The sequence below is a fragment of the Nanorana parkeri genome, unplaced genomic scaffold (genome assembly GCF_000935625.1).
Source record: "Nanorana parkeri isolate BGI_ZX_2015 unplaced genomic scaffold, ASM93562v1 scaffold1212, whole genome shotgun sequence".
Taxonomy (NCBI): domain Eukaryota; kingdom Metazoa; phylum Chordata; class Amphibia; order Anura; family Dicroglossidae; genus Nanorana; species Nanorana parkeri.
The window spans coordinates 41,081-51,955 of record NW_017307480.1 but is presented as its reverse complement, the minus strand read 5'-3'; the positions used below and the strand labels follow the sequence as shown (position 1 = coordinate 51,955).

At 46.1% G+C, this 10,875-nt stretch overlaps 1 protein-coding gene across 1 annotated transcript in view; it reads left to right on the top strand.

The window, feature by feature from the left end:
• Window positions 1-10,875, top strand: part of BRD4 (bromodomain containing 4) — a 65,793-nt gene that overhangs the window by 22,548 nt on the left and 32,370 nt on the right. Inside the window, exon 2 of the mRNA XM_018568580.1 lies at window positions 9,535-9,859. Within this exon, the coding sequence (XP_018424082.1) occupies window positions 9,569-9,859 (291 nt within the window). The 5' untranslated portion in view covers window positions 9,535-9,568. The remainder of the gene's footprint in view (window positions 1-9,534; window positions 9,860-10,875) is intronic.

The window sequence follows — 10,875 nt, the reverse complement described above, 5'->3', positions numbered from 1 at the left end:
GGGGGGGGGAATCATAGGATGGGGGAAGGGATAGGGCAGCCATCTCTGTGATCACATCATCTCCTCATGGACATTTTGGAGCCCTTTTTTGACCTCTGTGGCCAGTTGTGATCATACATGGGGTCTGAGCCGGTGTCTGTGCAGTGATCACAGTGGTCCGGTATATAGGGGAACGAGACCTAAACATACAAGGACTGTGATTCAGTATAGAAGTTGTGACACTTTGCTGACCCGTTGTATACTGAAGATCTGCACTTGAAGCTTTGTGTCTGTTATATTTCCTGATCAGGTAGCTGTTCTGTGCAATGATTGTACGTTGTGTCTCTGTGTCTAAGACAGATTCATGAAGAAATTCCGTATTACGTTAAGTGAATAAGACTTCCATGTTGGAGCAAATTGTGTATTGTGTCCCACTTATGGATTTGTGGTGATGATTATTGGGGGTCCCTTTTATCTGTGGCAGAATTTAGGGGTTCCTCTGGGGTACGACGCTGGGAGAGGAGCTGTTTTACCTTCTATGTTCCTCCTGAGCAGTGTTGTGCCCGCCTTTTATTTTGCAGGAAGACATTTATAGAACACGTTTATGCACGTTCCAGGCTGTTTGTTCTCTTCCTCTGATATGTATTATTTATGTCACACGGGTTACTGTTCTGTCAGGTGAAGTGTCACGTGTGTTCTCGGCATCACTGCAAACCAAAACAAAAAGGATATAGAGATCCTGAAAGCAGGATGTCCACACAGACCACAATGAGAGCAAATTGTTAGCGGCGGCTCAGTGGTTAGGACATCTGCCTTGCAGTACTGGGGGTCCCCGGTACACATCCAGGTCAGGACACTCTGTGTAAGGAGTCTGCATGCTCTCTGTGTGGGTTTCCTCCCACACTCCAAAGACATCCTAGAAGGTTAAATGTCTCTCATATTTATGCATCTATGTGAGTAAGGCTGCCGCTAACGATTATTTTCAAAATCGATTTAGTTAGCCGATTATTAAGTACGATTAATCGGATTCTAAAAATAAAAAATGGCTCCAGTGATGGACTACTAGTTGGTATTGAGATTGTAGTCCATCACGGGAGCATGCTTGGAGCGGAAGTTAAAAAAAAGAAAAGTGTGTTGTGTGATTATACAGCGGCGCAATGCAGTATACCACCAGCTATAGAGAAATACAACAAATCCCAGCAGTAGCACATTATACTATAATGTACTATTGCTGGGATTTGTAGTCCTCTATACAGTGCAGTGCAGAATATCACCAGCTATAGAGGAATACAACAAAACCCAGCAATAGTACAATATACAGCGCAATGCAGAATATCACCAGGTATAGAGGAATACAACAAATCCCAGCAAAAATACATTATACAGTGGTGCAATGCCGAATACCACTGGCTATAGAGGACTACAAAACCCAGCAATAGTACAATATACAGCGCAATGCAGAATATCACCAGGTATAGAGGAATACAACAAATCCCAGCAAAAATACATTATACAGTGGTGCAATGCCGAATACCACTGGCTATAGAGGACTACAAAACCCAGCAATAGTACAATATACAGCGCAATGCAGAATATCACCAGGTATAGAGGAATACAACAAATCCCAGCAAAAATACATTATACAGTGGTGCAATGCCGAATACCACTGGCTATAGAGGACTACAAAACCCAGCAATAGTACAATATACAGCGCAATGCAGAATATCACCAGGTATAGAGGAATACAACAAATCCCAGCAAAAATACATTATACAGTGGTGCAATGCCGAATACCACTGGCTATAGAGGACTACAAAACCCAGCAATAGTACATTATAGCTGGCGGCATTCTGCATTGCGCTGTATAATGTATTATTGCTGGGATCTGTAGTCCTCTATACAGTGCAGTGCAGAATATCACCAGCTATAGAGGAATACAACAAAACCCAGTAATAGAACATTATAGCTGGCGGCATTCTGCATTGCGCTGTATAATGTACTATTGATGGGTTTTGTAGTCCTCTATAGCCAGTGGTATTCGGCATTGCACCACTGTATAATGTATTTTTGCTGGGGTTTGTTGTGCTCCTCTATAGCTGGTGGAATTCCGCATGGCGCTGTATAATGTATTATTGCTGGGATTTGTACTCCTATATACAGCGCAGTGCAGAATATCACCAACTATAAAGGAGTACAACAAATCCCAGCAATACATTATACACGCAGGGTACAATGTATTGATGGGATTTGTATTCCTCTATAGCTGATGGTACAATGCTCCTACGTAATATACAGCACAACGTACCATCAGCTATAGAGGAATACAAATCCCAGCAATACATGATAGAGCACCATGTGTGGGAGTGTGCAGGCTTACCTGAGCAGTCTTCCAGCAACTTTCTTCTGAGATCGGGCCTGTCTATTGTCGGCTGTCATCCCCCCACACCTGCTCCTCCTTACTACATCTCCCTGCGTCCCTGTGCCGATCGTGGAGTGTGAGGCGGGAAGGAGGTGCGGCGTGTAGAACGTGGATGCGGGCTGGCGGGGCTGGCAGCGGTGAGCGTGAGTTGGGGAAAAGGTGCGGCGCGCAGCGTGTGTGGCCAACTGATCGGAAGCCGATTAATCGATTATTGAAAAAGTTGATAACTTTTTCAATAGTCGATTAGTTGTTGCAGCCCTAATGATGTTACAGTTTAGTTCTGTTAAATAGTGATGGATGGTGCACTCGCTGTTGGGTTCTCCTGTGTGGCAGGGACCAATCAGAAAGCTGGCTTAGTCTTTGGTAAAGAGCAGGAATGGGCAGGATGTTGGAGCGTCTTCCTGGGTGTCTTACTAGCTGTGTCGTAAAGTATTTGTATTTAGTACACAATGTAATACGACACATCCGGTGTAGAAGACTACACGTGTCGTATTTTTATTGTTGGATGTCTCATGTTGTATTAGTGTAAATTGCTTTGTGACCAGCTAGTGTGGCAAAAGAAAAAAGTGGAACTACAACCTCCTATACCTTTTTTATATTCGAGGAAGGCGCCATCTTAGTCTCGGTTTGGATTGCTGTTACCATGGTGCTTCACATGATCAGCTATGACACCAGCCATTGGAGGGTTTGAAAGTTTGGTTTAGAGCTGAAACAATGGCAGCCTTGGCCTGCCTTTTAATGTAACTGTTTTGGGAGACATTTAATTGGTGTGTGTATGGTTTGTCTTGGAATGGGACCCAATCGGAAGCATTGGGGAGAGAAGGGCATGCAGGATCTGTGGCCTGTTGGCCTTTTACCTACATAAAATATGTTCAGAGATGCTGATACCGCCTCCTGTACACATACGGACCCGTTAACCCCGCCCAGTCGTATACGGCACGCGGGGGGGAAACTACCCAAATTTAAAAACAGGCATCGATGCCGGTTTTACATACAAGCGATCCGCCGGCTATAGAGCCGGCGGATTGCTTGCATGGGGTGCCGATCGGAGCGCGCCCCCCTCCCGCTGGTCACAGGCTCCGCTGTGCCCGGTGCGAGCCCGGCAGCAGCATGGTGGCTCTCTGACTGGATCGGAAGGAGATCGGTACACGGTCTCCCTCCGGTCCCCTCTCCAATGTCAGAATGCACCGATCGGCAGCCCATACAGGTGATCGGCAGCCCATACAGGTGATCCGCCGGCTCTGTAGAACCTGTTTGGTGTTTTCTGCTATTCTAGGTTTGGTGAGAGATTGTTCCTCTCCCAGTGACGATGGTTTTACCAGACAGGAAGTGAGAGATAATCTGTGACCGCGACACAGACGGCATTGAAATCTGACACACGTTCTTTCCTGGCATTTCTGTCTGTTTTATTGTTGGAGTTCCCCTCATTTCCTGTCTAGAAAAACGTAATATACAGGGGTACAGGTAATATACAGGGGTACAGGTAATATACAGGGGTACAGGTACTCCTAGAATGAGATCCTAATAGGTTGGACTTGATGGACTAATGTCTTTATTCAACCTCAAATACTATGTAACTATGTATAATTGGCAGGAAAAGGAAGAGAAGGCAAATCTCTCTAACAGAGCCTTTCCCTACTGTCCAAAACGTGCAAAAAAAATGTCCTCCTACAGTTTGGTCTTCTATATTTAAAGTTCTGTGTTAAACCAAAGACCTTAGAAAAGAAAATGGCGGCACTTGCAATTTATTATGTTATACAATATTAGTTTATTAAAAATGCATTTGAATAAATTTTAGTGCATCCAAACACCGTGTAATATCCATTTTTTGGGTAAAATTGGGTTGAATATTGCGCCTAAAAACTTTGGGAAATTTGTCCATAGGCAACGCTTTAAAAGCCTAACCCTGAAAAAAAATACATTAAATAAAAGAAAATCGAATAAATATCGGACTTGCCTGTCTTTTAGATTTGCCTGGAGTTCCGCTTTAAGGCTTTCGTTCACACTAGGACCTATAATTGCGGGTCAAATGTGTACGCTTCAACGCGTGTTCACAAAACGTGCACAAATGCGTTTGCGTTGCTATTACTAGGTATTGGCACACCAAACACGTTTTTCCCATGCACATTTGCGTACGTGAGAACATGCAGGTAAAAACGGCGAACACACCTCGCAGAATTTGTACTTTCCACGATTGGCGCGCGTCCAGGGACCCAATGGGTATCAATGGAGACGCGTGCCAAACGCAGGAAACAAAGTCCCGCAGACGTGCAGGAACACACATTCCCGCTACACCTGCGTGTCCAGTCCATCTTGTGATGGAGGTAAACGCTTCACTTATTGGTCCCATGCTAGGTCTATGGGGAGTTGGATGTAAATGGAACGTGTCAGTTTACATCAGATTACCCCTGATTCGCTACGGTCAGGTCCGCCAAAACAGGACACCTATTCCATTTGATTTTCCGACCTGGTCGGAGTCGGGGTTAAACGGATGTGAACAGATGCAGGTCCGTTCTAATTCTGGCTACCTATAGACCTAACATTGTGCCTTGTATACACATAGGATGGTTCTTGTGCCTTGTGTACACATGGGTAGGATGGTCCTTGTGCCTTGTATACACATGGATAGGATGGTTCTTGTGCCTTGTATACACATGGGTAGGATGGTTCTTGTGGCCTTGTATACACATGGGTAGGAAGGTTCTCGTGCCTTGTATACACATGGGTAGGATGGTTCTCGTGTCGTCTATACACATGGATAGGATGGTTCTCGTGTCGTCTATACACATGGGTAGGATGGTTCTTGTGCCTTGTATACACATGGGTAGGATAGTTCTCGTGCCTTGTATACACATGGGTAGGATGGTTCTCGTGTCGTCTATACACCGGGATAGGATGGTTCTTGTGCTTTGTATACACCGGGATAGGATGGTTCTCGTGTCGTCTATACACCAGGATAGGATGGTTCTTGTGCCTTGTATACACCGGGATAGGATGGTTCTTGTGCCTTGTATACACATGGATAGGATGGTTCTTGTGCCTTGTATACACCGGGATAGGATGGTTCTCGTGTCGTCTATACACCTGGATAGGATGGTTCTTGTGCCTTGTATACACCTGGATAGGATGGTTCTTGTGCCTTGTATACACCTGGATAGGATGGTTCTTGTGCCTTGTATACACATGGGTAGGATGGTTCTCGTGTCGTCTATACACATGGGTAGGATGGTTCTCGTGTCGTCTATACACCTGGATAGGATGGTTCTCGTGTCGTTTATACACCGGGATAGGATGGTTCTTGTGCCTTGTATACACATGGATAGGATGGTTCTTGTGCCTTGTATACACCGGAATAGGATGGTTCTTGTGCCTTCTATACACCGGGATAGGATGGTTCTTGTGCCTTGTATACACATGGATAGGATGGTTCTTGTGCCTTGTATACACATGGATAGGATGGTTCTTGTGCCTTCTATACACCGGGATAGGATGGTTCTTGTGCTTTGTATACACCGGGATAGGATGGTTCTTGTGCCTTCTATACACCTGGATAGGATGGTTCTTGTGCCTTCTATACACCTGGATAGGATGGTTCTTGTGCCTTCTATACACCTGGATAGGATGGTTCTTGTGCCTTCTATACACCTGGATAGGATGGTTCTTGTGCCTTCTATACACCTGGATAGGATGGTTCTTGTGCCTTCTATACACCTGGATAGGATGGTTCTTGTGCCTTCTATACACCTGGATAGGATGGTTCTTGTGCCTTCTATACACCTGGATAGGATGGTTCTTGTGCCTTGTATACATGTGGATATATAGTGAGAAGAGTCACCCTGATGTGAACTGTTTCCTTCTTGAGGACTTTGGACCGTCGATTGATCACATAGCCGGGAAGACTCGTGGCTAATAGTTGTCAATTAACACTTCAGATGAGGAGAGAGCCAGAAATAGGTCTGGCCAGTAAAATCTGTTCTCTCAGTGCTGTGTGTGGGGATCATCTTCCTGGATCTTGTCGTGTTTTATTTACTTTATTTGTCATTGTAGAATTCTCCATGCCATAAAATGGGATTTCATGGTCCCTTTTTTTTTGGGTGCAGGAGAATGAGTACAGCCTGTCTGGTTCCTGTTTCTTCTTATGTTTCTGTTGGGCAGATTTCCTCCCACTTCCTGTCATTTCACCAGCCCCAAAAATAAGAGGAAATCTTTGCAATGGGGACAGGTTAGAACTTCCTGTCCTTTGTTGGCATGTCCCTCTTGGGAGAGATTGATCTCCATTACCAGTTCCATTTACCAATCTTGGACAGGATGTGAGGGGAAATGTCCCCATTTGTGAGGGTAGATTCCATCCCCAGCCTATTGGGAGCATAGCAATAAAAAAAATGGAGACTCAAGCCCCAGCTTAAAAAATATTGTTTACTGTGTCCCTTTTACTGTAGTATGTCTTCTAGGGGCACGTTGTAGTATGTATGTGTATGTATATATATATATTATGTCATTTATTGAACGGTTTGTTCTTCACCCCGATGACTGAACTGTATGCACAATGTATGTCAGAACTATAACCCAGTGAAATGAAGTGCCGCTACTTTGCATACGCCTACAGAATATTGAAATTCCACTTCTGCCCTCCGGGAACCTCGTCCATTTAATTTGCTTATACTGACTTTTTCTGCACTTGCATTCCTCTGCACCAATGAGAGCTTCCCCCATTGAAGTGTTGGGACTTGATTAGTCTTTGGCTTTTTGCAAACAAGTAGTTCGGGGGGCAAAGAATGGAAATTTAAACACTCCCAATATGCTAAAAATCTAGTGGTACCTGCTTTCTGAATGCACAAAGTTTTCCCCTAACGTCTTCCAGGACAGCATGTGAGATGTGGAGGTACCTCCCCCCAAACAGGAAACACGCCACCATTGCTTAAAAGGCCGCCCCCACTGGCTGCTCCTCAGTTTGTTTCCTCTGCATCACCTGAAGGAGTGCTGTTGGGGGGAGATTACTCGGTGCATGCTGCCCTGATATGTTTCCCCCCTGTATGGTACCGTTCTTAGGCCGCCAGTAGTCCTGGAGATGGAAGGAGGTTCTCTGGTCTCCCCTTCCATGTCTGGACAGGACCTTGACCGGAGGGTGTTTCCTCCCTTGGCTGGGTTCCATTGGTGCTGGCCGGGTGGTCGGCTGGCTGGTGCCTGTGAGCCCCGGGACGCTGTTGGTGGCCTGACCGGATGACGTAGTACGTCGCTTCCGGTAGGAGGTGATGTCATCTTTGGGCGCCGGAGGTCTTGCGCTCCAGACCTCGTTTTCGGCGGAGGGGAGGGCCTTGGAGTTTTTCCTAGTTCCTCCTTTCCCACTTTAACACACACACTTTTTTTTCCTGTCTTTATTACCTTGTGTTTGACCATGTGACCACGTCACTAGGTTTCTACGCTTCTCTATGCAATGCAGGCATGTAAGGCCTGCTGGGAGGGGCCGGCAGTGTGTTTCCTGAAAAATATCACAGCACCCTGCCTCAGTACTTCCTAAAGAGCTCTAAGCCCTGATGCAAGCAATGAGCTGGTTCTTGGGGAGGAGTTCTGAAAATATAACTCCCTATGTAGGATTGATTCTTCTTGTATGGCCTGACTTCTTTGTTGTGGGAAAGGAAAGCGGCCCGATGATGTCTGGTATCTGTCACTAGGGAAGCAAAGTTTGGCAGCAGCTGGTGAGACAAAATGGTATGCAGTTAGTATGTTAAGAGTAGTATTTGTCTTTCATATCAGGCATGATCGTTGCTTTGCTTGGTATAGGCAAGCTTCTCTTTAGTGGAGAGGAATTAGAAGACCCGTCAGGTTTTTATAGCTGTCTGTGTCCCCAATAGGGAGATTCACCTGGTGAATGTTATCACTGAAAGAGAAAGAAAATCCCAAATGTTGGGTTGTCATCAGAACAGAAATAGATGGGAAATCTTCGTGTGAGGACACTAGTTCTAGTGACCACCAGGTATTTACTCTCACTTCCTGTTGTGGCTAATGGACAGGAAGTGAAGAAATATCTCCACAATGGGACACAAATGGCAGAAATTTATAATGTTCCCTTACTCCAATTTTTAAATACATTTTTGGGTTCAGTGCTGCTTTAACCAGTTGCCGTCCGCCCGTTGGAAAAAAACCGGACGGACGGCACTGCTGCAGTAGCGGCATTCTTATTCTGCTTGCGCGCGCCCCCGGGCAGAAAAAAACCCATGCACTGCATAGAGCCGTTACCAGCTGTTTAACATATACCCGATCGGCGCTCTATAGCCAGCCGATCGTGTATATGTGCTGGTGTGTGCCCCCCCCTCGTCTGCCGCCCTCCCTCCTAACCCCTCACCTTCAATCCCGGGATCCGCTAGCCCATCTTCGGCTCGGGAGGGCGTTAGGAGGAAGAGGGAGATCAGCTCCTTGCTGATCTCCCTCCGGGCTGTGAATGCAGAAGTGATGTGTATTATATCACTTCCGCATTCACCTGTCAGTCATCTGGCTGCTATAGCCAGAGAAAAGAATCTAATGAAGCAGATCTCTGCTTCATCAGCTTCTTTTGGGGTCCCCAGGTGACATTAGGGGTCCTAGCTTTTAAAGCGTCACCTATGGCCTATTTTGGGTATTATCGTTTTTTGAGGTTTCGCGCGCACACGCAATTTTAAGGCTTGACATGTTTGCTGTCTTTTTACCCGACGTGACCCCGTCTTTTATATTTTACCAAAAAATTGGGTAATAGTAAATTTTTTATCATTTAATATAGGGGAACACAGTTTTTTTTTTATTTTTTTTTATTTCGGTAATTTTTCTTTAATATAGTAAAAAATAAAACCCGCAGTGGTGATTAAATACCACCAAAAGAAAGCTCTATCTGTCCCTAAAAAATGGTCTAAAATTCATTTCAGTACAGCGTTGCATGACTGAATAAACGTCAGTCAAAGTACCGCAGCGCTGAATACTGAACAATGGCCGGGATGGGAAGGGGGTGTAACACCGCGGACTTCGAGTGGTTAAGGAAAGGAAATGTGTAGCTGTCATAGTTGACCTGGAGATGCTAGTTGCCTTGATTTCAGTGCCTTCTGACTCACTGACCCGGTTTTAGTTTGCAGCAAATTAATGGATATTTTTTTCTCCCCCCTCCATAGGTCGCCTGGCTCTACATGCGATGGGAGCTCTAGCATGTCATCCGAGACTGGGCTTGGTACACGTCTAAGGGCCACATCTGGAATGGGCGACGGAGTGGAAGGGGCTCCAATGTCTGGGGCCCCACAGCCTGCCCCTCCTCAACCACAACCTCAGCTGCCATCGATGATTAACCCTCCTCCTCCTGATATAACAAGGCCGAACCAACTCAAGCGGCAGACCAACCAGTTACAGTACTTGCTCAAATCCGTGCTCAAGACGCTATGGAAGCACCAGTTCGCTTGGCCTTTTCAGCAGCCTGTGGATGCCATGAAGCTCAATTTACCAGTGAGTAAAACACTTGTTGTTGTGGCTTTACCATACGTTAAATCGGGGCCCGGACAAGTGGCGCCTAACTTTTTGAGGTTCTCTAGCTGTTATCATTGTAGCTGGCTCCTGAATTCAAAGTCCTGAAACTAGAACCAGATATTATGCATTGTTGGCTGGGTTTAAAGTAGGGATGCACTGATACTGGTATCGGTATCTGTGCCAATAACAAGTATTTGGGTGAGTACTCGTACTTTCCCAAATGCTCCGATGCCTAGTCCGATACTTCCTGTGTCAGGAAGCCGGGCAGCGCGTCATTACACGCTGCTCGGCTTCCTGATTGGCCGGGAAGCTGGCTCCATGCTCCCTCGTCATTTGTGACGAGGGAGCATGGAGCCGGCTTCCCGGCCAATCAGGAAGCCGGGCAGCGTGTAATGACGCGTCGCCCGGCTCTATGATTGACCGATTCCTTGCTAATCGCGAAGCCGGGTGACGAGTCTTTACACACTGCCTAGCTTCCCGGCTAATCCGGAAGCCAGGTGGTGAGTAATTACTCGCCACCTGGCTTCCTGAATGGGACTTCCGGTATACGGTATCTGCGAGTACAGAAAAAAAATTATCGGTACTCGTACTCTGTACCGAAATACCGGTATTGGTGCATCCCTAGTTTAAACAATGGTTTCGAAACTTTTGTTTGTCTGGGGGCTGCTGTTTATACCTTTTCGCTGCCAAGCTCTGCCTAGCAATTTTTTTTCGCTTAACCTGCGGGCTGAACGAAAAAAATGTACCCGATTCCTCCAACGCAAACAGCATGTCAATCGAGGAATCCCTCGGTTTACATTGTATTCTGACAGGTGCCGCCAGCACCTATCAGAACACCAATCAGAGCGGTCAGCTCATTGGTTGTCGGCTCTGATCAATCAAAACTTTTCCGCCAGGTCCTTCGATCAAATGTAAACTCTGTCTGTCCCAATAGGAAGACTAGAAACAGACGGAGCTCCCCCCCCCCCCGCCCCCCCACCTTCTACACTGTTTGG